Raw genomic sequence first — 24,996 nt, 5'->3', positions numbered from 1 at the left:
ACTTCTTAAGGTTGCTTCTTCCTAGTGCCATGCCCCGGGGCAAGCCAGGGTATTCCCAAATCTCCTCACTAGCTGCCCACCCGCCCCCACTGCTGACGATGGACAGGTGAGTTGAAAGTGCCACTGATTTTATTATCCTTGTACCCCCACACCTGCTGGAACAGGACCAGCACCTGGGGGAGTCCCAGAGGGGATGGGGATGAAGGTGCCTGTACGGCTTGAGAAAGAGCCGGGGCAGAGAGCTGGGGAACCGGACTCTGAAACCGCAGGGAGAGGCGCAGGGTACTGAGGCACCATACGAGGGATCAGGCCAGTGGGGAACTGGAAGCTGGACGTCAAGAAGGAAGTGAGGGTTAGGACGTGAGAGTGTTTGGAGGCAGCAAGGAGGCTGGGTTTGCCACACAGAGTTGAGGGGCGGGGGCCTAAGGAGGGGGGGCCACTAGGGTGCTGGCTGGGCCTGTGGAACAGCAGTGGCCTGAGAGACTGGGCAGGGCCCATAGCTGAGTGTCCACCGGGCCCTCCCCGACCCAGCCCGAGCCAGCTCAGCAGTCCCGCCAGATGGCCCAGAGCGAGACGAGCGTGGCGCTGTAGGCCAGCACGGCCAGCAGGTAGACGCGGAAGAGCAGCCTGTCCAGCACGGAGCCCACCCGCAGCCAGTCCCGGGCCACCTCTCGGCTCTCGTCCCGCCGCTCCAGGTAGAGGCGGATGGCGGTCAGCTCCTGCAGCAGCCCGCGCACAGCCAGCGAGGCGGCCCGTGGCGGGGGGGACGGGCTGCCGCTGGCCCGGGGCGGCTTCTCCAGCTCGCCGGGTGCGCCTGGAGGGCTGCAGTGGCTCCCGTCTAGAAGCAGGGAGCAATGGACAGGGAGCAAGGAGGCCCCGGACACCTCCCACAGGCCTCCCAAGTATGGCTGGGGAGGTCATAGCGGCCCCGCGGCCCTGGGAGGCCAATAACCAGACCCAGGAGGCCTGAAGCCTGAAACATGGCCCTGTGGCCTGCAGAAATGTCACCGCAGACTGTCTGGAGGGCTGCGGCCAGAGCCCGTCTGCCTGGGCCTGATGCCTGCACTGTGGCCCCTCCTGAGCACTGGAACCCCCCAAGCACAGAGCTGAGAGGCCCTGAGCAGCACCAAGTGTGTCCCCAAGACCCAGCCAAAAGGAAGTCCAATTGGGCTGCCAGGAAGATGCCTGCGATCAGGTCCAACACAAAGCATCAGCCCCGCAGCACACACACACACACACAGAGACACATGCACATACATGCACACTCACACACACAAACTATACACACATGCACACACATGCACTGTATACTACATGCACACATACACACTCACATGCACTCGCACATACAGTCACACACTACACACACACATGAACACTCACATTATACACACAGGTGCACACACGCATGCACACACTCATACACAGGCACAACCCCACGCACATACAACACACACACATGCACATGCACTCATGTACACACACCAAGCGATAGAGCTGGGGCAATGCCCGGAAGCCCTGGCCACCATGGTGACACCAGTACTCGGCCTTGGACACAGACTGGGCATGAAGGCGCAGGGCTAGAAACCCTGTCTGCTGCGCTTTGCTTTTTAAATTCAGGAGGGGTCACAACCAGTGGTGCTCCGGGGTGCTCCTGACTCTGTGCTCAGAAGTGTCCCTGGCAGTATCAGGGGACTATAGTGCTGAAGGGCTGGTGGGATGCCAGGCAGGCGTCTTCACTGCTCCCCATGCATGCCCTTTCCCTCCAGCCTCTGGCTGTGGTTTGGACCCCCAAGAGGCCAAGGGGCACCCTCTGGACCCCTCTGTCTCCCAGGAGAAGGGGCTGCTTCCTCTTACCTGCACAGGTGTGGTGGGAGGCGGCGGGGGGCGGAGGCTGCTCCCCGAGGCACAGCAGCCGGGACACGCGGTCGAGGACGAGGCGGCGCAGCCAGGCAGGCACTGGGCGCTGCAGGTCCTGCTTGTGCACCAGCCGCACGATGAGGATGGTCTCCGCCAGGCTGACCACCAGCAGGGCCATGCACACCACGAAGTAGACGCCTGTGTGCCCCAGGGTGGGGCGGGGGGCGCACGAGCAGAGGGTGGCAGTGGACTGTGGAGGGGCCCCGCAGGGCAGGGGGTACTGAGGAAGGGGCCCGCTGCCTCGGCCCCGGGACCGGAACTCACCGATGAGGGGGGTGCCGATGGCCGTGGCCGGCAGCGTGTCGGACACGATGATGAGGAACACGGAGTAGCCCAGGAGCAGGGTGATCTTGAAGGACACCCTCTCGCCGCTGTCCGGGGGCAGATAGAAACCCACGATGTCCATGACCATGAGGAAGATGCTGGGTAGCAGCAGGCTGACCACGTAGAAGAGGGGACGCCGGCGGATGACCACCTGGGGTCAGGAGAGGAACCGTGGGGGACCTGGAACATCATCCTGGAACCAGCACCCAGAGGCCATAGCTGTGTCCACTGGCAAGGGACAGAGCCCGCCAGGATCATAAGGGACCACTCAGCCCAGTGTCCCTGGGCACCTGGCCAGGGTTCCAGGAATCAGAGCGATTTCAGAACTGGGAAGGGGTCAGGCAGCCTCTTTCCAACACGCTTATTGATTTCTTCTTGGTTTTGTGTATTTGGAGGGGGCCCCATTGAATTCACAGCCAATCTGGTGGGCGGTTCAATGCAAGCCCTTGGTTGTGGGGTCCCGGGGGTGACCCCAGTCACCCCATGAATGCCAAGGATCAACCCGGGGCTGGCCGCAGGCAAAGCCTGCCCCTATGTTGTCTTTCCAGCCCCCCGACATCTCGTGAAGCCTAAGGGGTGCCCTCCCTCAGCAGGCGCCAAGCCCCACTCACGTAGAACTTCATTTCTGCGTAGCTGTTGCCTCCTTCGATGCTAAACTCCCGAAACTCGCTGAGCACCCCGAGAAGCTCCCACTCTCCCTGATTCATGAAGACGCTCTTATCTGACTTCACGTTTTCCGGAAGGCGCCAGAGAGAGATGTTGATGTCCTGGACTGCGGAGGGAGCGAGCAAGCGAGCAAAGACACAGATACCCAGACACGCCCACGGGAGTGGAGTGTCCACCGCAGAAACACACCAGCGGGGAAAACGCTCAGTAAACGACAGCATCCAAATCCTGAGCTATTCCCCAGGAGAAAACTTAGGAGCAAGAGCTAAATTAACCTGGAAAAATGTCCAAGACCTCTTGGTGAGTAAAGAGAATCAACCGATAGCCGATTATATGCTTGTATATATGATACATGCATGTAAAATCAAAACCTAGTATATAACTTTTGTGTGTTTTCCATGCATGTGTGTGTAAATGTCTAGATGCAAAGGCCAGAGAAGGATCTAGGGGAATGATCACTAGGAAGCAAAAGAGAATAAAGGGGGTTTTTCTTGCAGAAGAGGAGGCTGGGGGTGGTGGATAGACCATGGTATGGCCCTGGGACCAGCCAATAATTGAGGAGTATTCCATATTTTGGGAAAAAAAAAAAGAACTAGGATTGGTTTTGAGGTTCTTGAAGGCAATAGAAGGTCCAACCCATAATCGAATTTGCATTTTAATAAGCTTCCTCGGGATTGTGAGCAGTATGTGTTGGCAAGGACAGGAGTAAATGGAAGGAGACTGGGAGACAGCTCAATGGCTAGTGCACTGCCTTGCAAGCATGAGGTGGAGAGTTCAATTCCCACTCCCGTCTCATGCGCCCTGGTAGTTCTTCGAGGAACCACAAATGACTTCTGACTGCTCTGCAAGCACCCCAACTAAAAGGTGTGATCCCCAGCAAACTGCACGGCTCCAAAGATGTGCGAGCACTGCAGCCAAGAGTTTAATGCCCCCAGCAAACATGTGTGAGCACTGTAGCGAGCCTTGGGGAGAAACCAAGCTTGTGTGTGAGTCCTGGTCATGGACAGGAAGGAAAGTAGATGGGACTAAGCTATGACGACTCCAGCCTGAGGTCAGCATGGCTGGGGCTGGGTGGGGGGGCGGAGGGGCACAGAGCATCAGCTATGCGATGGAGAGATTTGGGGCCAGGTCCTGCAGTGATGCTGGGGATTGTCCTTGGCCTGGCATGTGGCAAGGGGCTGGCAAGGTAGTATCAGCTCTGCTGGGAGTGGGGAGGAGGAAAAGGAGCTCGTAGGTGTGGAGCAAGGAAGAGGTAAGTGGGGTGAGCCTGGGGTGTGCGCCCCCCGCACGGGTCTCCCCCGAACTCCGGCCCCCTAGAAGCCCCATGCTCACTGGTGTGCAGCCAGCTGGTGAAGGTCAGGGAGCAGTTCTGCACGTCGAAGGGGAAGTTGTAGATTTCCAGGCTGCAGGCGGTCACCACCTGCAGGGGCTTGTAGTTCAACACCTGACCTTGATGCTGGACGTACACGTACGGGATCTCTGGGGACTTGCCCATGTCCACGCTGGCCGGGAGAGAGAGGTCATGGTGGGGGCTCAAGTAGCAGGTGTGGCCCCGAGGCTGATGCTCTCAGAATAAGCCACAGGAGAGAGACCCCAGGAGGACCCCCATCCTCTCTGACCCGCTTTGACCCAGGCATTTCCAATCTTCTTGCCCACCTGACGCCACCTTCCCTACCACTGTCAGGTAAGGGCATTTCTTTGTCAAGGCGTTGGGCAAGGAACCCTGGGCCCTTGACCCATGGACAGAAGGAGCATGCCCAGTGGCTCCTCCATGGGCTGCACAGTGCTCAGCTGCCGGGGCCAGCTGTCCGGTGGCAGTGGGCAGCTTTGGAGGGGGCAGCACCTGGCTCCCCTTTGCCTCTCATCCCTGGAAGTTCTGTGAAGTGAAACACCCCCAGGCCCCACTGTCTGGGACTTCCCCCAGCTGGGCCGTGCAAGGCCTGCCTGAGCCCCTAGGTCAGCCGCTCCGCTCTATTACCCCCGAGTGAATGGCACCCCCGAGTCAGGGGACCACTTCGGACACCCCCATCATTGGCTCTGCCCTGACTTGAAAGTTCAAGGAGTGAAACCAGAAGAGTATCCAGGATGGAGATGTGGTGTAGGGGCACAAAGGGTGGAAGAACCACTTCCCAGAGGGGTGCCACTTCCTGTAGGGGACCACTTCCTATAAGGGAGCTACTTCCTGTAAGGGAGCTACTTCCTATAAGGGAGCTACTTCCTGTGGGAGGCCACTTCCTAAGGAGGGCCACGTCCTAGGGAGAGCCACTCCCTATAGGGGGAGCCACTTCCCTTAGGAGGGGCACTTCCTGTGGAGGGAGCCACTTCCTATGGGGGAGCCACTTCCTGTGGTATAGACTGTCAGGGACAGAGGTGACTTGGCAGCTTGAGGGAGGGGCAACTGGAATAAATGAATGGGAGGTGGCCCAGGGGGGCTGGGGGAGGGGGACCTGCCCTGTCCCTCATTAGGCTACTCTAACTTCTAACTCTCTGGCATCACCACTGGCTGCCTCGCCCCAGACAGGACCCCTGGGAGGGAAAAGTTTGAGTTCAATATTGACCCACAGAAAATGGGGCATTTAAAGAAAGAAACGGACACACAGAGGGGACGCGGGCCCCTTCTCGTCTGCACGTTTGGGCGGGCCACCTCAAAGGCCGCGCTCCTAAGCCACCAACGCCCCCAGCCCTCGGCCCCCGCCAGCACTCACAACTCGTTGATGAGAATGTCAGGGACCCAGATGCTGTGCGTGGGGATGGACAGCTTGGTGATGTTGTCGAAGTCCTCGGGCTGCCACTGGAGAAACTCATCCGTCCAGAACTGCAGAGGGGCACCCCCCATCTCAGATCAGGGCTGAACAACTCAGGACCACTGCACCCCTCCGTGTCCAGGCAACAGGCGGGCATGTTGTGGGGGGAATCTGGGTGTCTGTGCCCCCGAGCCTTTGCACCCACAGACACAGCTTCTCCTGGGAAGCCTGGGCAGCCACGAATGGTGGGGACCCCCGTCCTCTGGCAGAGTCTCGAGGGAGAGCTCCTTGTGTCCTGGCCTACATGTGTGTACCCGGGCCTCCTGTGGCTTCACCCCTGCCTCAGTTCCGGGGGGTGGGGGGGAAGCTCCTGAGTGAGACCCATCAGAATGAAGGTAAGCGCTTGCATGGGTGAGGGATCACACCTGGGGATGCTCAGGGTCCCCCCAGTGGTCATCAGGGGACCATGGAGTGCTGGTGACAAGAGTGGCGGACGAACTCCTGAACCCAAGCCTCTCGCCCTTTCTAAACCTGTGAACTGGGTCCTTTGTCCCTGCCAGCTACGTGGTCGGTGCCCGCCTCCTGCCTCTCCCGGGGGCATCACCTCTGAAGGGTCAGCCCCTCCCCCAGGAAGCGTGCGAGCCCTGTCCCAGGCAGGGCCCGGTGGTTCCTCTCTGCTCCACTGGCCCTTGTCCTGGAGGCTGTGGCCTGGCATCTGCCCCCTTGGGCCTGGGGACCCCACCCTACAGCGGCAGACAGGGGGTCCTGAGGGGCCAGAGGGGGGACCCAGCCCGGGGGTCCCAGAGAGAGCTGGGAAGCCCCTCCATGTTGGGGTCTCTATGGAGAAGAACTCCCCAGGTAGAGCAGGGCGTCAGGGAGTTAGCTTTCTGGTTCTGCGTCCGTGGCCCAGTGCACTTTGGTGGGGGGCGCCGGGAGGGCTGGGGAGACCCCACTCTAGGATCTCATCCCCCTGCGCCCCACCTCTGTCTCAGCCGCTCTCTGCCCTGCCGCCTCCCCACAGCCCAGGGGCCAGGGATGGACAGTCTGGAGACCCAATCTTCCACCTCTACCTCCCTCCCCTCCCCTCCCCTCCCCACCATCCTCCTACCCCTCTCCTTCACTCTCCTCCTCCTCTCCTTACTACCTCTTCCCACCTCGCTCCTCCCTTCCCCTCTCCTTTCCTCCCCTGCCCTCCTCTTCCCTCCCACAGTCCCCTCCCATTCCACCTCCTCCCTCCCTGCCCTCCCCACCTTTTCCTTCCCTCCCTCTCCCCTCCCTTCCTCTGCTCCTCTCTCCCCTGCCCCCCTCCCCCGCCAGCTGTGGAACACCCCCTGCCCCTGGGCTCAGAGATCTGTGCACAGGGTGATGCCCCGATAGCGCAGGAGAGCAGAGAGAGCCGAAGACCTGAGGGCTGAGTAGATGGACTCGGCCGACTCCCATCACCTGATTGGACTCCAATTTGGCTTAATAGGAGGAAGAACGTTCTAGCAATTAGAGCAGTGCGGAGAGCCAAGTGGCGGCCAGGTGAGCGGTCAGTCGGAGGAAGTGCTGGGGCCACCCGAGTGAGACAGGAGCTCAGAGCAGGAAGGGGTTGGAGGATTCACCCCCGATGCTTGGGGCCCCCTCGGACCCTGACCAGAGGGGCATCAGAACGCGGTGTCTCATAGCCTGCCAGGAGCCTCACCCTCACCAGGCCCCCAGTCCAGCCCAGGGAGGGGGCAGATGGGCTCACCTGGCGGTACCAGATGTAGGTGGTCAGTACCTGGTTCTTCTCGTCCTGTGAAAGGAGGGGGAGCTGGACATCAGGGACCCTGGACACAGCCGGGGAGCTGCCTCCTGTGCCCCTGCTCTCTGGGGAATGAGATGAGGGAAGGGCAGGGCAGGCGGTCACCAAGCCGGAGAAGCTCCCTGGCCAACTTCCTCCTCCCTCCCTCCCTCCCTCCCTCTCTCCCTCCCTCCCTCCCTCCCTCCCTCTCTTCCTCCCTCCCTCCCTCCCTCCCTCCCTCCCTTCCTTCCTTCCTTCCTTCCTTCCTTCCTTCCTTCCTTCCTTCCTTCCTCCCTCTCTCCCTCCCTCCCTCCCTCCCTCCCTCCCTCCCTCCCTCCCTCCCTCCCTTCCCTCCTTCCTTCCTCCCTCCCTCCCTCCCTTCCCTCCTTCCTTCCTTCCTTTCTTCCTTCCTTCCTCCCTCCCTCCCTCCATTCCTCCCTTCCTTCTTCCCTCCTTCCCTCCCTCCCTCCCTCCCTTCCTTCCTTCCTTTCTTCCTTCCTTCCTCCCTCCCTCCCTCCATTCCTCCCTTCCTTCTTCCCTCCTTCCCTCCCTCCCTCCCTCCCTCCCTCCCTCCCTTTCTTCCTTCCTACCCTCCTTCCTTCCTTCCTTCCTTCCTTCCTTCCTTCCTTCCTTCCTTCCTTCCTTCCTTCCTTCCTCCCTCCCTCCCTCCCTTCCTTCTTTCCTTCCTTCCTTCCTTCCTTCCTTCCTTCCTTCCTTCCTTCCTTCCTTCCTTCCTTCCTTCCTTCCTTCCTTCCTTCCTTCCTTCCTTCCTTCCTCCCTCCCTTCCTTCCTCCCTCCCTTCCTTCCTCCCTCCCTTCCTTCTTTCCTCCCTCCCTTCCTTCCTTCTTTATTCTTCCCTCCCTCCATTCCTCCCTCCCTCCTTGCTCCCTCCCACCCTCCCTCCCTCTTTGGGCCACACCCAGTGCTCAGGGCTGTTCCCAGCAGTGTTCAGGAATCAGGGGCGCCAGGGATCAAATGTGAGATTCCTGTACGCAAACCACGAACACTAGCCCTCAGAGTTATCTCCCCAACACCAGAATTTCCTTCTTAACTCTAACATGTATATATGATGTATAATATATAAGTAAATTCTACTAACATCTATAACTTTAACAATAAATATGTAACAGAGTGGGATGTTTCTAAGGCAGTAACAAAGGGTATATATAATTATACTGAACTATTGTCTACTATGTTATGAACATTGCATATGTGTCCATGATTTGACACATTTTACATAGATAATACACACAACACATTGGGAGATGATTCTACAGCACAATCCTGTCTGTCTGTCTGTCTGTCCATCTACGCATCTGCGCCCCACAAGAAGGTCAGTTTCTGAATCTGGTGGCCCTAACTCGGCCCCTGGCGTTGATGGGAGGCACCTTCATGAGAGACATTCTGCAGCCCAGAAATTCTGCCTGCACGGAGGTGGGCTCGGTGACGGGGGGTGCCTGCAGCCTCCGTGTACCCGCCACCCCCAGACACAACCCTGCCCCGCACTGGCCCTGCTGGGACTGATGGAGACGCGGAGGAGTTTGCAGATCTAGGGGGTCTGCAGCAGTCGAGCCATGGCTGTGTGAGACGCCTGTGGGCACGGAGACCCCATGTGTGACACCTCCAAGAGCTTGAAGACCCGTGATGTGTGTAGGGCCTGCTGGTCAGGGGAGGGGGGACTCAAGGGACCCCAGTTCTCTGGTTGGCCCCGAGCTGCATCCCAGCCATCACGACTGCCTCCTCCCACCCCACGCCCCCAGCCCAGCTCCGAGCGGGACCCGAGGCTCGGCCCTCACCACGTTCAGGATGGCATAGATGATGACGTCGATGGACACGGTGGTGGATGTCCTCCAGTCCCGCACGGGCCGCACGCCCTTCTGGTAGCTGGCCAGGAGGTGCTGGGACAGCCGCTGCAGAGGTGGTTCTGGGCCACTGTGGGCGGGGAGCCCAGCTGGGAGGGTGGAGAATACTGAGTCCACTCTCGAACCCCCAAGGAGAGAGTCCCCACCGACCCACCTCTCTGAAGGCCCCCGAGCCCTGCAGGCACCCAGACCACTCGGGCTGCAGCCATCCTGGACTCAAAGGGCCCCTCCAGAAACACACATAGGAGCCGGGTACACGGGCCAGACTGAAGAGCATTGATGGATGCGGGTGAGAGGGAGCAGGGCAAGGCTGTGTGTGTGAGTGTGTGTAAGTGTGAGTGTGATATGAGTATATGTGAGGGTATGAGTATGTGTATGCATATATTTGTATATATGTGAGTGCATTAATATGCATGTGTACATGAGTATGTGTGAGTGTATGAGTGTGTGTGCATGTGTCTGTGTGTGAGTTTATGTGAGCATATGAGTGTGCAGGTGTATATGAGTGTGTGCGCATGAGTGTGATTGTGTGTGAGTATATGTGAGTGTATGAGGGTGGGCAGGGTGTATAGTGTTAGTGTGTGTATATGTGTATGTATGTAAGTGCATGTATGTTTGTGCATGTGTGTGAATATATGTATGTGTATGCATGAGTGTGTGAATAGTGTTTGTGAGTGTGTGCATGAGTTTGTGTGTGAGTATATGCGAGTATGTATGAGGGTGTATGGGGTGTACGCATTAGTGTGTGTATATGAGTATATGAGTGTATGTGTGAATGTGAGTGTATGTGGCTGGATGAGTGTGTGTGTGTGAGTGCATGTGCATGCATCCACATGAGTGTGTATGTATATGCCTGTATGTGAGCTTGCACGAGTTATGTGTGTCTTTGTGAGTTTGTGAGCCTATATGAGTGTCTGTGACTGTGCCTGTGTTTGTAGCAGGAGCCCAAGGGAATCTGTGGGTGCAGGGGAAGCACCCCTAAAGGCCCTGTTCCTCTTGTGACTCTTCCAGTGCCTTTTCCCCATCTGGTGCTGGGGATTGAACTGTGCCCCACCCCCGAGAGGCACAGAGATCCCCCAGACCCAGGTCTCGCCCCACCTGGCCATCCTATGCCTACAGTGGCACATTTCTGGGTCTGCCCAGCCCCTCTGGCCTCCTTGATCAGGCCTGGACTGGTGAAGAATAGAAGGGGACAGGCATCCTGGAACCCAGAAAATCCATCCAGGAAGACCCCCGACCTGCATCCAGGCACACCCGCCCCTGGGCCTTCAAGGGGCAACGTGAGGTGGGTGAGGAGGAGGCTGGGAGGAGCCTGGGGGAGGCAGCAGGAGGACTCAGCCCCAAACCCAGCCTCGCCCCAGTGACGGGACCGCCATGAGCCTGTTTGCCCTTCACCCTCTGGAAACACTCGCTGAGAGGGACCAGGAACTTGGACAGTGACCGGGAGGGGAACGAGCAGGTGATGCACTCAGGGTCAGGTGGGGCCAGACCAGTCTGGAAAATCACAGCTCCCTGCAGTCTCCCAGCTGCCTGCATCCCTCAGGGCCAGCTCCACAGGGAGGGGACAAGGGAGGGCTGGCTCAACTCTCCTTTGGGACAGCATCCACACATCACTCACTCCGGCCGTCAGGAGAGCCCGTCTTTAGCCCAGCCACCGCAAAACTCAGAAAGGGGGGTGCTGGGCCCCACAGGAGCAGGGCCAAAGACTCAAACCCAGCTCCTCTGCGTCTGCACTGCCCCAGGACTCTCAGGCCCCTGTACCACACCTACCCCTTGGGCACAGAGCAACCTGGGGCCCGCAGGGCCTCAGCTCACTGCCGGTGGCGGATGCTGAGACCAGTCCTGATGTTCTGATGCAGCTCCCAGGGGCCCTCTGCACCCGGCCACCCTCGGACCTGCCCAGGCCCTGCTCAGCACTGCCCTGGCCTCCCCAGCTGGGCGGAACTGGATCTTTTTGTGACACCCTTGGATCAGGCAGGCAGGCAGGCAAGCGGGGGGAAGGGGCACGCAGAGAAGTTTAGTGATGTTGGAACTAAGCCCGAGAAAGGATTTTTTTTTTTGGTCTGGCTTTAGGGTCACACCCAACGCTGCTCTGGGGGGCTTACTCCTGGCTCTGTGCTCAGGGCTCACTCCTGGGGCTCTGCGGACTAGAGAGGGTGCTGGAGACAGAACCTGGGACAGGCACATGCCAGGCCAGCACCGTGCCTGGGGGTCCCACAGCTCCAGCCCCTGGAAGGGAGCTTCTGGAAACAGGCTCACAGAGGCCAGTGCAGGAGGCGGGGGAAACCCGGGCGGATGCTCTTAGCCCACTGGCCCAGTCTCGGCTCTAATGAGTGCCAACAGATGCCAGGGCTCATCTAGGCCAGTGCCCACATTTCCCACAGGGAAGTCCCTTCTCTGCAAGCCTGCACCAGGCCTCACCCCACCCAACTTTTTTGTTTTGGTTTTGGGGCCACACCTGGCAGTGCGCAGGGCTGACTCCTGGCTCTGTGCTCAGGGCTCACTCCTGGCAGGGCTTGGGGGGAACCCTACGGGGTGCCAAGATTTGAACCTCGGTCGGCTGCATGCACGGTAATGCCCCGCCTTCTCTGTACTAGTGTTCCGGTTAGTCCATCTGCCCCATCTGCCCAACTTTTAAGTGGCATGGTCTTGAGCTGAGCAGGGGAGACAGCTGACCCGGCTACCACACCCACGCCCCAACCTGTGAGCACCTAGCACACAGCACCCCACCCCCACCAGACTGGCCAACTCCCAGGCGGTGCAAGTCCTGCCTCTTTCCCACAACTCCTTACCTTCTCCGGGTGCCAGGAGCACAGGCAGGACTGAGGTGAGCAGCGCCAGCAGCATGGTGCCCTCCCACCTGCCCGGGGTGGCCCCGCAGGTGAGCCCTGGAGATCAACCAACCCGCTGCTGCTGCTCCGGGAATTTCTGCGGCTGCAAACCAGGGCTGGCCACTAGGGCTGGGAGCCGCCAAGCCCTCCAACCAGCACTTCCTCCTCAGGATCAGGTTTCCGAGCAGGAGGGGAGGGGCCAGCCAGCGAGAGGGAGTCCCTGGGAACCCACACCCGGGGAGGGGGACCCCAGGGAGGAGGCTTGCCCACCCCACCCGGCTGATGTCTTGCTAGTCCTGTTCAGCCTGGTGGCCTGGCCCAGTCGCCCCAGAGTAGTGGCTCAGGGATGAAGTGACTGCTGGACCCGGGAGCCTGGGGGTAGCTGCCTGCAGGAATGCCCCCAGCGCTGTCTTCCTTTCTGGTCTGCCGAAAAAATGACTCTGTACCCTGACGCTGCTGTAGGGTGGGCTGGGTTCAAGGATGAGCTGAGGAGGGGCCCCACAGGACAACACAGGGGATTCAGGCCTCAATCCCAGGGCTGCATCTCTGCTGAGAATGGGGGGGAGGGGGCTTTTCTTTCTCATTTAAATATTCATATTTTAAAAATTAATGCGATATATTTTAGGTCCCAGAGTTGAAAAATTACTTATATACATCATGTAGATACTTTGTTGTATTGAATTAAATGGTTTTAATTCCCTTATTTGCATAGGTTATAACCGTCAGAAACTGCCTTTGACTGATTTGTTTTCTGATCATCCTATTTGCCATTTAAGTTTTGTTGGAACCAGCAGCATAAAGTAAATTTGTTATGTGCCTAAGGGGGCTGGAGCGATAGCACAGCGGGTAGGGTGTTGCCTTGCACGAGGCTGACCCAGATTCGATTCCTCCGTCCCTCTTGTAGAGCCCACCAAGCTACTGAGAGTATCCCGCCCGCACAGCAGAGCCTGGCAAGCTACCCGTGGCATATTTGATATGGCAAAAACAGTAACAGAGGGCTGGAGTGATAGCACAGCGGGTAGGGTATATGTCTTGCACACAGCCAACCCGGGTTCAATTCCCAGCATCCCATATGGTCCCCCGAGCACCACCAAGAGTAATTCCTGAGTGCAGAGCCAGGAGTAACCCCTGTGCATTGTCGGGTGTGACCCAAAAACCAAAAATAAAATAAAATTAAACAAAAACAGTAACAACAAGTATCATGATGGAGACGTTACTGGTGCCCGCTCGAGCAAATTGGTGAACAATGGGATGACAGTGACAGTGACAGATTAATATTGAAGCCATTAAGTAAGGCCAAAGAGAGAGCTCCATGCTTGAGCATTATGTGCGAGTCCAAGATCCGGTGGTATTTCCTGCCCTTTGGGGTCCTGAGTACTTGCACTAGCACATGACAGGGACAAATGGAGATGTTACTGGCACCCACTCGAGCAAATCGATGAGCAACGGGATGATAAGTGATGCAAGTGGTACAAGTGGAGTCCTGAATACCACCAGAGCGACTGGATATGGCCCCCAGAAGTCATAGATCTGCACATATAATTCAGTTCATGTTACACAAGTGTACTTGTACGTTTACTATACATAGGAAATCTATGCAAGGCATGTGCTCCCCCACCTGTTCTCACTCCCCTTCCGGTCTGAATTTAACACAGTTAACCAGACACCTGGCTTCCTTCCTCCTCAGCCTAAAATGTCCCATTCTAAGCTCCTTGGGACTCCGTGTCTATCCATGAGGGACCCCCTGCATGCGCACACACACACACACACACACACACTCTCTCTCTCTCTCTCTCTCTCTCTCTCTTTTTAAAAAATTTTTATTAGAGAATCACTGATGTACAGTTACAAACTTATGAACTTTCGTGTTTGCATTTAAGTCATACAGTGATCGTTTACCCATCCCTCCACCAGTGCCCGTTCTCCTCCACCAATGTTTCCAGTATCCCTCCCACCACCCCCACCTCATCCCCCACCACCCCACCCTGCCTCTGCGGCAGGGCATTCCCTTTTGTTCTCTCTCCTGTTGTAGGAGTTTGTGGTAGTTTGCAATAGAGGTATTGAGTGGCCATCATGTTCGGTCTACAGTCTACTTGAATCAGCTCGCATCTTTCAACCTGAATGGGTCCTCCCAACATCCTCTACTTGGTGTTCCCTTCTTTATGTCAGCTGCCTTCTCCCCCAGCATGTGAGGCCAGTTTCCAAGCTGTGGAGCAGTTCTCCTGGTCCTTATCTCTACGACTCTTGGGTGTTAGTCTTCCACATTCCACAGATGAGTGCAATCTTTCTATGTCTGTCTCTCTCTTTCTGACTCATTTCACTTAACATGATACTTTCCTTGTTGATCTACTTATATGCAAATTTCATGACTTCATCATTTCTAACAGCTGCATAGTATTCCATTGCACACACACTCTCGCTCAAAGCTGAGACCAGACTGGAGAAAGAGAAAGCAGGGAGAAGCAAAAGAAATAAAGGAAGAAAAGAAAACTAGAAGAAAAGGCGGATGAGCTAAGAAGGGAAAGCGGATAAGAAATTGAGATGGAAGGTGAAAGGTGGCAGTGAAAATAGGGAGACTGGGTGCCAGCCAGGGTGGGGGCAGTGCTGAGACCCACCTGTGGGGGGGTGGAGGGCACAGGTGAACACAGAGATGCAGTCCTGGCTTCTACAAGGAATTCCTGGAATTCTCATGGATAGCCCAATTGGGTTAGTGAAGGAGGAAGCCAGGAGCATATTAGAAAATTAGGCTCTTAGGTAACGGGATTAGAGGCAGCCGGCCCCTCTGATGGGACAGCAATCGAGTCTCCACCCCCCACCCTGCCAAGAAATTTCCTATTAATGGACCTGATGGCACAACATACGGGGTGGGGCTCAGAGCCATGGCCAGGGGCGGGGTGTACATCACCTCCGATAAAACTTGGGAGTCACTTTTGCCCCTTTGAAATAAGCAGAGAATTAGCGCGAGGCCTTGGTGAACTCTGCGTGGCCGTGGGGGTGAGCAGAGAGCAGCGGCCTGGCTAATTGGATTCCCGAGCTCTGCCGGCAGACGGCCAGGCTCCTCCCAGGGCGTGGAGGCAGACACGAGGCTGGCCGCCAGCCAGCGTGGACAATGAAAAGACAGGGGCACAGAAGGCCGGGTGTGCCCTGAGTGGCCAGCTGCTCCCAGAGCCCCAGTCACACAAAGCGGGGGGAGGGGGCTGGGGCCATCCCCTTGCCCAGAGCTGTCCACTCGGCCTGGATCCTGTCCACCAGTCTCATGCGCCATCACCCTTCTTGCTCCCATTCCCCAGGTCAAAAGCACAGAGTCCAGAGCCCCAGAGAGAGTCCAGGGTTTCTGGTGCTTGGCTGACAGGTGCCCACCCCAGGTCAATCCCTAGCACCCCATATGGTCCCCCAAGGACCAGAGCCAGAGTCACCTGCCTCCCAGCACTGCTGGGGTGGGGTGGGGGGAGCCAAATTTAGCAAACACAATCTCAGAGTGCAGAGCCCTCTGCATCCCGCCAAGGCCCCGGGCCAGTGGGGGCCCGAGCTGTGAGCCAGTGACTCCCTGCTCCAGCCTTGCCCGAGGCTTCTGCCACCGTCACTGTTTACTGGTCTGTAAAACTTTTGCATGAAAGAGCCTGGCCTTGTAAAGCCTATAAACTTAAAAACAACAATAATAGTAACAGGGACCCTCTGCAGCCCGTCAATTAAGTGACCCCCAAGAAATCTTCTATTAATGCGTCTGATGGTATAACACATGGGGTGGGGGTGGGGGATGGGTGCTGTGGCCACCGGGGCTGGAGGTAATTTAACAGGTACCCCAGGGGCTACCTGCAGGAAAGGGTTGGGGGTGGAGGTTTTGGGTGCTTAAGGCAGTTAGACCCTTCAGCCCCTAGTGACCTCAGGGGCCTCTGCAGAGGAGGACACTCAGGCTTGGCACTAGCTCATGGGGGCCCATGTGGGACACCGGCCCCCCAACACCCGGGGGATAGGAGAGTGGCATAGAGAGGAAGTGCTCTCCACAGACAGGAAGTGCTCTCCCTCTGCCCATTCTAGGGAGCTGACACTCTTAGGTAATGGGAGGGGTCTGACTTAGGGGGCTCTCTGCCCAAGGGAACGTGAAGCCCCAGAACGGAGTGTCTGACTCAGTTTCCCAAAGTGGAGCAGGAAGGCCAGGGGAGGGAAGCCACAGCATACCCATGGACAGGAAGTCTCCTGCCCTCCCCACCAGGCTTCTTTCCCGTAAATGCATGTTTGTCCCTTCATCACACCCTTGGGGTGGCTGCCCTGACCCCTAACACCACCGCCAAGCGTTTGCCAACCGTGTCTGGCCCCAGACCCCTCCTGCGGGTCCCCTGTTCTGTCTGTAGGTCCTGTCACCATCTGTGACTGTGGTACAAGTGTCCGGCTAGGGCTGCTGTGGTGTCCCCACGTGCTGGGCTAAGCCACGTGTCCCAGAAGGGCAGCAGTATCACCATTTCCGTCTTGTGAGGGAGCAAATTACGTCCCGGCGACCGTCAGCCACTTGTGTGGGTTCTAGAGCGAGTGGAGGAAGTGGAATCAGGTCTCCGACACCTGCCGCCTCCCAGAGGATGAGGCTCTGGCTCCCGTCCCGGGGGTGAATTAGGAGCCTCCCTCCTGCCTGCGTGGCTCTAGCGGAAAGGCTCATTAGGTTGGCCCTCCACGAGCCTGCTAATTAAAGATATTTTTATTGGAGAGTGTCATAAGTAAGACTCCGGGATGACTTAATGGACCATTAAGTTTACTACCTTCCCGGTACCGAGCCCTTTCAGAAACACCGTGTCCTGCCACCCTGGGCCCCACAAGGCCCAGTGGTGCCAATATCGCAGAACCTGGTGGCAGGCAGAGGGTAGGGCTGGGGGTGACCCTTGTCCTCAGCAGCCTCACCCCAGAGAGAGGTGCTAGCATTTTGGCTTTGCTCTGTGGAGCCTGGCCCCTGGACAGTTTCTCCTCCTCAGCAGTATCCACTCAGCCTACCCTTATCTCCGGGCACCTGGGGAAGTGGCTTCTCCTCATCCTCTGACCGGGTAAGAGTGGAAGGAAGGGGCTGGAGCGATAACACAGAGGGGAGGGCGTTGGCCTTGCACACGGCTGACCCGGGTTCGGTTCCCAGCATCCCATATGGTCCCCCAAGCACCACCACCAGGAGTAATTCCTGAGTGCAGAGCCAGGAGTCAGCCCTGAGCATCGCCAGCTGTGCCCCCAAAAAGCCAAAAAAAAAAAAAAAAGAGTGGAAATAAGAGACTCTTCTAACATTTGGTGGTCACAGATGATAGATGGTTCTCCTGGGAAGGGGGGCATTCCTTGTCTCCCTTCCACGGGGAGCCCGACAAGGGGCAGGCTGGGAGGAGCCCCAGCCAGGGGTCTGGGAAGGACCCTGGGCCTTAGGGACCCTGTGATGCTCTTTGGGAATATCTGGGAGGCTGGGCCAGGTCCTGGAGGGCGGAGATCCCTGGGCTGTGGAGACAGAGTTTGGGTCCTCCCACGGCCCTTCCTGGAAGTCCTGCCCATGTGGGCAATCTTACCTTTGCCCTCCGTGCCCACGCAAGAGAAGGCAGGGAGCCTTGTGGGTGGGAGAAGTGTCTGAACAGAGCAGAGGAGCAAGGACAGAGCCGAGAGGGAGATTCAGGGCCTGTTTCCATGCAGCACTTTCTCACGAGCACGAGAACATCAGGGGGTCTGAGAACTGAAGTGGGCAGGGTTCCTCCTTCTCCCCGGTCCTTGTGGAGAAGGGGAGAAGGATGCCCACCCCCGGCCACAAGGGAACCCCCTTCTCCAGGCTTGCCAGAGGGGCAAGGAGGGGACAGAGCTGATCCCGGATCTTCCCCCCTCTCCGGGACTACTCTGCCTCTCGCCCAAACTCCATCAAATTCTCACCCTCTCTACCCCTTGAGAGGGAGGCCAGATTCCGGCCCCCCAATAACACAGGTGCTGCAAGGGTAAGTGACCCCAGAAAATGCATCGGCAGCAATGCCGACAGCACAGAGGGAACGTGACGGGGCTGGTGCGGGGGGTTTAGCGACTCGAGTTCGCCCAGAGCCGGCCCTGGGTGCAGAAGGATATTTGGCTGAAATTTCCCTCTAATTCAAGGGAATTACTAAATTCCAGGGAGGAAGGGGCCAGACAGGCCATTTTGTTCCTGGCCAGGGGCCATGAGCCCATCTGGCCATCCCAGCGCTGGACCTGCGGATAGAAGATGGCTTTGGCTAAATTTTCTAACTTGAACTCTAATTTCTAGAGAGAAAGGGCCCAGAGAGGCCTTTTAGTCCCGCCCCCGCCCCTGGCTTCTGGGATGTTTAGTATCAATGCATGATTTGTTTTTCTGAGAGATTTTTAAAGGAAGGAGCTCACCAGTCCCTCTGGGAGTCCAAACAAAGTTTCTTCTAATATCGAACTTGAATTGCACTGGGTACCATCTGAATCATTTCCTATTTATCCTGCAGACGTGAGTCCTAGGGAGGCGGTGAGAACAGAGTTGTCCTTTCTGGAAATTTCCAAAGAAGAGCGCAGCGGGCGGTGGCGGGTCATGGCACCGCAGTATCAGTGCAGGTCTCTGCTCGCACTGAAACGTAGGTGACCGTGCTCCACTGTGGGGTGGACGATGACCACTGGGGCATTTGAAGACTTGCCCAGGACCTACAGCTACAAGGCAACTATGCCTTCCGTTGAAGCTCCTCCAAGGCCGGGCTGAAGGAGTCTGTCTTCTCGCTCCTTCCTGGGTTAGAGCACGAGAGGAGAGCCGGAGAGAGGGCCAAGGGAGAGGTGCTCGCCTCTCAGGCCAGCCCTGGTTCCGTCCCCACCACGGCAGAGGGGCCTCTTGAGTCCTGCCAGGAGTGATCCCTGAGCACAGATCCAGGAGTAAGATCTGAGAACTGCTGAGTGTGGCCCCCCTTGAAAAAATAAACAAAAGAATAGGACTGGAGAGGGCTGAGGAGCTAGGTCAGAAGCTAGGGACGCTTGGCCTGCATGTGGGGGCCCTGAGTTGCATCCCCAGAAATGCGTGTCTCCCAGAGTCCCTTTAGATCCAGCCTGGAAACCGCCCAAGCACCAGTGGAGTCGCCCTCTTGGCCTCCAGCTCCGCAGGGCCCAAGTGCCAGGCGGGGCCTGAGCATTGAAACGGTGACTCAGCTGTCTCTGAGTGGAGATGGGACAATGGGGTTCCCAGCCTCCCTCTTGCCGAGGGGGTGCAGTGAAGGTTCACTCAGGGACCAGCTATTTTCCCCAAGAGCTCCAGCTCCTGGGCAGGACCTGAGGAGATCACAGGGTCCCTCCTTCGGGGGGCCACCGTCTCCTTCACCTCAGCATGAATGGGAGAGCATCTGACCCTCGGTTGTCACGAAGGTGCATCCCAGAGGTCATGACCTCACTGTTTTTCACACCCTCCTGAGTCAGAAGTCGCAAGGATAAGTACTGAGGGCTTTCAAACCTTCTGGTCCAGCCCCCGAGTCAGCAGGAGCCCAGCCAGTCTCTGGTGAGCACAAGGATGCAGTGGCGGCCGTTTCTTTTGCAGAAACCTTGCTGACCCTCTTGCCCTGCTCTGCTGCTCGGCAGCCTCCCCTCCCTCGGCGCTGCTCTCCCTCGGGACTCTGCAGAGTCTGGCTCCTGGTGGAGGCCACAGTCCTTCCACCATCAGGCATTCTCACCCAGAGCAGAAGCCCCAATTCCTCCAGCACATGCATCAGAAGAGGGAGGTCCCAGCCAGCAGGGCAGGGGTGAGGTGTGATGGAGCACAAGGGTGAGGCATGATGGAGGCAGGGGTGAGGCATGGTGGAGCACAGTGGTGAGGCACAATGGAGGCAGGGGTGGGGAGTGATGGAGGGCAGGGGTGAGGCATGATGGAGGATGGGGGTGAGACATGGTGGAGGGTGGGGGTGAGACATGATGGAGGGTTTGGGTGAAGCCTGATGGAGGCCAGAGGGGAGGCATGGTGAAAGGCAGGGGTGAGGCATGGTGGAGGATGGTGGTGAGGCGTGGTGGAGGGTGGGGGTGAGGTGTGATGGAGGGTGGGGGTGAGGCATGGTGGAGGATTAGGGGTGAGGAGTGATGGAGGGCAGGGGTGAGGCATGGTGGAGGATGGGGGTGAGGCATGGTGGAGGATGGGGGTGAGGCATGGTAGAGGGCAGGGGTGAGGTGTGATGGAGTGCAGGGGTGAGGTATGCTGGAGGGCAAGGGTGAGGCATGCTGGAGGGCAGGGGTGAAGCATGGTGGAGGATTAGGGGTGAGGAATGATGGAGGGCAGGGGTGAGGCGTGATGGAGGGCAGGGGTGAAGCATGGTGGAGGATTAAGGGTGAGGAGTGATGGAGGGCAGGGGTGAGGTGTGATGGAGGGAAGGAGTGAGGCATGGTGGAGGATGGGGGTGAGGCATGGTGGAGGGCAGGGGTGAGGCGTGATGGAGGTAGGGGTGAGGCATAATGGAGGGTGAAGGTGAGGCATGTTGGAGGGCAGGGGTGAGACATGCTGGAGGGCAGGGGTGAGACTTAATGGAGCACGGGCACTGTGGGGCTAGACCACCAGCCTCCCAGGTGCTGGCCGGAGTCAGTGCACTGAATGCCTGAGCGGACGAGCTGGGCCAGTGTCTCTGTTCACACTGGGAGAAAGTGAAAGGGCCAGGCTGCTCCCTGCACAGGGCTCTGACCTGCCCCCTCTCTCTTTGGGTCCCCTGAGCCCCCCAGCGGCCCTCACAGCCCACTGAGCCCTGCTCCCGCGGTCTGCCCGAGAGCTATTGCTCTAGTCTCCTCTCTGCCCGCCCCAGTCACTCACCTGACTGGCCCTCACCCTCCTCACGGCCCCTGTGGCCGAGTTCATCACCAATGACCTAACAGTCGACACAGCTAACTACCTTCGAGTCTGTCTCCACCTGCCGAACACGCTCATGCCTTGGGGCCCGCGCCTGCCGGTGTATTGAGGAAGGGAATGTCTGTGTCTGGGTTACAGGTAGAGGCCAGGCTGCCTGATGCAGAACTGGGGCTCAGGATTTGCTGAGTGACCCGTCCGAGTGCCCAGGAGGCCCCCGATCTGAGCCAGTAGGTCGGGCACTGTTAACAGACAGACAGGCTGACACACAACAGGCCTGGGGTGTGCCAAGCTCGGGGGCCAGGAAGCAGTTGTGAGGCTAGCGCTCTTCTGGGGTCCCACCTGGTGCCCTGACCTTCAGAGGCCACCTAGCCCCGCTGTGGACGGTGCCTGGGTTTCTGCCCCGCCCTTTGCCTTTACAACCCGACTGAGAGGCCCCCAGGGGCACGCAGGGTCACATTCCCCCAACACACTCGGGTCCAAATTGCGGAGAAGGCTACTGAAATGGCATAAGGGACCGTGCTGATGGGATTCGAATCAGGCCCCTGTGCCGGGGCGGGGGTGGGGAGGAAGGAGAATTATCCCACCCTGAATACAGTCACAGCATCCCTAGGAGAAGGCAACTTGGAAGCAAGAGTTTCTGGGCAGTGAAGCTGGAGGAAGAACCCCTCCCCGCCATGCCAGCTCCCAGGAAGCCATGAGAAGCTGAGAAGGTGAGCACAGGATCCTCGCCTCAGCTTCCAGGAGGACTTGCTCCAGCTACACCCCGAGTCGCACCCCATCCACAGGGAACAGCCCCTTCCTGAGGGAAAGAACCACTGCGACTCCAGTTTGGAGGGCCAGACTCCATTTTGTGCCACAGAGTCATACGTCCACAGCTGCGTCACCTCTGACCACAGATAATGAGGGTGATTCAAGTCAATGCAACAGGATGTGTCCAGGATGTGTTCTGGACCCTCCGCTTCTTGCTCAAGACCATGAGGATGCACCTGGCAGGGGGCACCCGGGCACGTAGGCAGGAGGGCATAGGGCATAGAACCTCTCCCAGTGGAGTGGGCGATCAGAGTTCTGAGTCTCTTAGGCTTTCGAAGCTTCAGCGCTGAGTGTGTGTGTGTGTGTGTGTGTGTGTGTGTGTGTGTGTGTGTGTGTGTGTGTTTGGGTGAGAGAATAAAACACTTGAAATATCTCTCCTGTCTCTGTGTATCTCAGTGGGCAGCTGAGGTCAGGCTTGTGGCCACGTAACACTCAGCACCTGCACAACACCCCCCCAAGTTTGTTGTTGCCCTTCAGACCCCGGAGGGCCAAGATTGGCCTGGGGGGACCTGAAAATGTTCAGAGTTATTCCAGCCCTGATGGACCGTGCTCCCCCGGGGGTGCTGTTCCAAGCGGAGCGACCCTCCTCCCCTCCGGGAGCTCCCCAAGGCTGGAAATAGCCCCCAAAGTGGCTTGCTGGACTGCGGTAGCTTCCCCAAGAGGACCCGCTCCATCTTCCTGCTTCCAAGTGTTTAATTAGCCCTAAATGAAGCGGCCTCGGCGAGCCGCATGCGCTCCGCACATTTGCTGACATAATCACATTTGCACAGTTGCAGTTGCCGCTGATTGTTAGCCTGGAAGTTTTCTTCCCCGGCACCTCTCCCCCCCTACACACCCCGGGGCTCTCCTGGAGGCCGTTCGTGGGTACCGTGAGGCCACTGTCCTCAAGCCCGTGCTCTTGTTCAGGACCTTCCGAGGCCCGTCATGCCGGCTCTCTGTCCAAGGCTGAGCCTGTCGGCCCCAAAGCTTCCCTGCCGGCCCCACGCCTGCACCCACGCTGTGTGACCAGTGCAGAGGCAGGGGGGTTGGGATTGAAGACGACGCTGTCCCCACCATCTTCCCTTCCTGGAAGAAGAATTCTTCCCAGTCCTGCCAGCGCCACTGTGTTCCTTGAGCAGCGCGGCTTGTCCCCAAAGTGTCACCCCCATAAAAGAACAAAATGCAAAACCTATAGGGTGTGGGGCTGGAGCGATAGCACAGCGGGTAGGGCGTTTGCGTTGCACAGGGCCAACCCAGCTTTGATTCCCAGCATCCCATACAGTTCCCTGAGCACCGCCAGGAGTAATTCCTGAGTGCAGAGCCAGGAGGAACTTCTGAGCATAGCCAGGTGTGACCCAAAAAGAAAAAAAAAATAGCCTATAGGATGTTTGAAATACCCCCACCAGGGTGGTTCTGGGACAGCCTCTGGGAGTAGAATTGAGCCATGAGGGTGGCGGCACACCCAGGTAGAAAACCAACACGGCCTTGGCAGAGGGGTTCCCCCCACCCGAGCCCTGCCTCCCCCCTCCCCACAGCTTCACCTGTCACCTGGGCCTCACCCCTGCCGGCACTGGGCTGCAAGGAGGCGGAAGGCAGGCAGCCCCGCCTGCTTAGCCATTTGCCTCTCAGGGAAACTGAGCCCTCATTCCTTCTCCCAGAGCCACAGAGGCCCTGGCGGGGGCTAGAGGGGAGACCCAGGGAGCGGCTGCTGTCTCCGAGGCCACCCTCTTGGGGCGCAGGAATGGGAAGGAAGGTCCGTGCTCCTCCTGGAGAGACCATCCCCCAGCACCCCCAGATGGGCTGTGGCCCTGGCACAGCCCGCTGCAGGCTTCAGGGCCTGTCCCCACGGGGGCGCCTGGTCCCTGACGGCTGCAGGGTTGTGCAGGACAGAGGGCGGCTGCTGTCAGGGGGAGGGCAGTGCCCACGGCCTTCCTCCCCTCGCTCCCGGCTCCCTTGGACGCGCACACAGCCATCTCCGCCATCTGCCCGCAGCCTGTAATTCCGGCGCCCAGCTGCTCCAAGCGCTTCACTGCGCTGATGGCAGGGAGGCCAGATTACCCCGGGGGCCGCGGTGATTGGCAGGTGCCCGAAGGCCCAGCTGCCCTGGTGGCAGAGGCGGGTGCCACGTGACGCTGTGCAGCCCCCTCCACCGCGCCCCTCACCACCCTTGTTCTTCACGTCGGTGCTTTAGATCAGCCCACATTTGGCTCGAGGGGGGGGGTTTGTTTGTTTTATTTAAAATCTATGTCTTTGGTGGGGGACATTGCCAGCGGTGTTCAGGGGTCACTCCCTCACTGTCCTTAGGGAACTGTCACATCCCAAGGACTGAGCCCAGGGCTGCTGTGAACAGAGCATGAATCCCAGCCTTGGGGCATCTCAGAGCCCCTTCTTGACAGGAAATTCTTCTCTCTCTCTCTCTCTCTCTCTCTCTCTCTCTCTCTCTCTCTCTCTCTCTCTCTCTGGCTAGAACTTTCATTTTGACTCAATTCTGGAGGCTTAAGATGATGATTCTTTTTTCTTCTTTTTTACTTTTTGTTTTTGGACCACACAGTGCTCAGGGGGTATTTCTGGTTCTGTGCTCATGAATTGCTCTGAGTGATGCTTGGAGGACCACAAGGGATGCTGTGGATCCAACCCAGATTAGCCACTTGCAAGACAAGCACCCTCCCTTCTGGACTGTCTCACTAGCCCCTGGGGATTTTTTTTTCCAGTACTAGGGATCAAACCCAGTGTCTTACAGATGCAAGGCCTGAGCTAAGCCACATTCTCAGCCTTAAAATCCTACATTTATCACCAGTTTCTGCTTTCTCACGTGTGCCTACTGCTGCTGCTAATCCCGGGACTCTGTTTTGAGTAGGGAACCTTTAGGTTTCCTATACCTGATCTCTCTGGGCTCTCGTAAGCGCTCCTTGGGAAAGCAGTAACAATAATAATCATCATTCTCTGAGCCTCTGGGGCCAGGCACTGGGCTCAGTATTTCATAAATCTTGCTCCGGAACGCTCACGTAAAAGAGCTCTTTCCCAGAATTTACAGATGAGGGGGAAAATAGAGGTTTTGAGATAATAGGTAACTTGCCCAAGGTCACAAATTAAAGTGAGCAAGTGGTGGAAGTGGAACTCGAGCCCCACAGATTCTTATTCTTAACCACTTCCTCTCTCCTGCTATAAATTTGATCAATGTGACTCTTTTAAGAAGGCCCAGGGAAGGGCTGGAGCAATAGCATAGAGGGTAGGGCGTTTGCCTTGCACGAGGCTGACCCGGGTTCAAATCCCAGCATCCCATGTGGTCCCCTGA

The 24,996-nt window shown here is 57.8% G+C and overlaps 1 protein-coding gene across 1 annotated transcript; it reads right to left on the bottom strand.

Moving 5' to 3' along the window:
* Positions 1-319: 319 nt before the first annotated feature.
* On the bottom strand, positions 320-12,128 carry HTR3A (5-hydroxytryptamine receptor 3A). Its single transcript, XM_055132174.1, has 9 exons — positions 12,074-12,128; positions 9,216-9,370; positions 7,387-7,431; positions 5,616-5,725; positions 4,243-4,412; positions 2,856-3,016; positions 2,185-2,395; positions 1,858-2,058; positions 320-838 (listed from the first exon to the last, which is right to left on the bottom strand). Exons 1-9 carry the CDS (start codon positions 12,126-12,128, stop codon positions 543-545), a joined length of 1,404 nt encoding a protein of 467 aa, XP_054988149.1. The 3' UTR covers positions 320-542.
* Positions 12,129-24,996: the final 12,868 nt, after the last annotated feature.

The sequence above is a fragment of the Sorex araneus genome, chromosome 3, assembly GCF_027595985.1.
Source record: "Sorex araneus isolate mSorAra2 chromosome 3, mSorAra2.pri, whole genome shotgun sequence".
In the NCBI taxonomy this organism is placed as follows: Eukaryota; Metazoa; Chordata; class Mammalia; order Eulipotyphla; family Soricidae; genus Sorex; species Sorex araneus.
The sequence above is the reverse complement of the archived record's forward strand: the minus strand, read 5'-3'. Positions and strand labels throughout refer to the sequence as shown.

Coding starts and splice junctions, on each gene's coding strand:
- HTR3A (XM_055132174.1), bottom strand. CDS start 12,128: ATGCTGCTGGCGCTGCTCACCTCAGTCCTGCCTGTGCTCCTGGCACCC. Junction 4,413..5,615: donor GACATTCTCATCAACGAGTT/GTGAGTGCTGGC, acceptor TCTCCCGGCCAG/CGTGGACATGGGCAAGTCCC. Junction 3,017..4,242: donor CACCAGCTGGCTGCACACCA/GTGAGCATGGGG, acceptor CTCCCTCCGCAG/TCCAGGACATCAACATCTCT.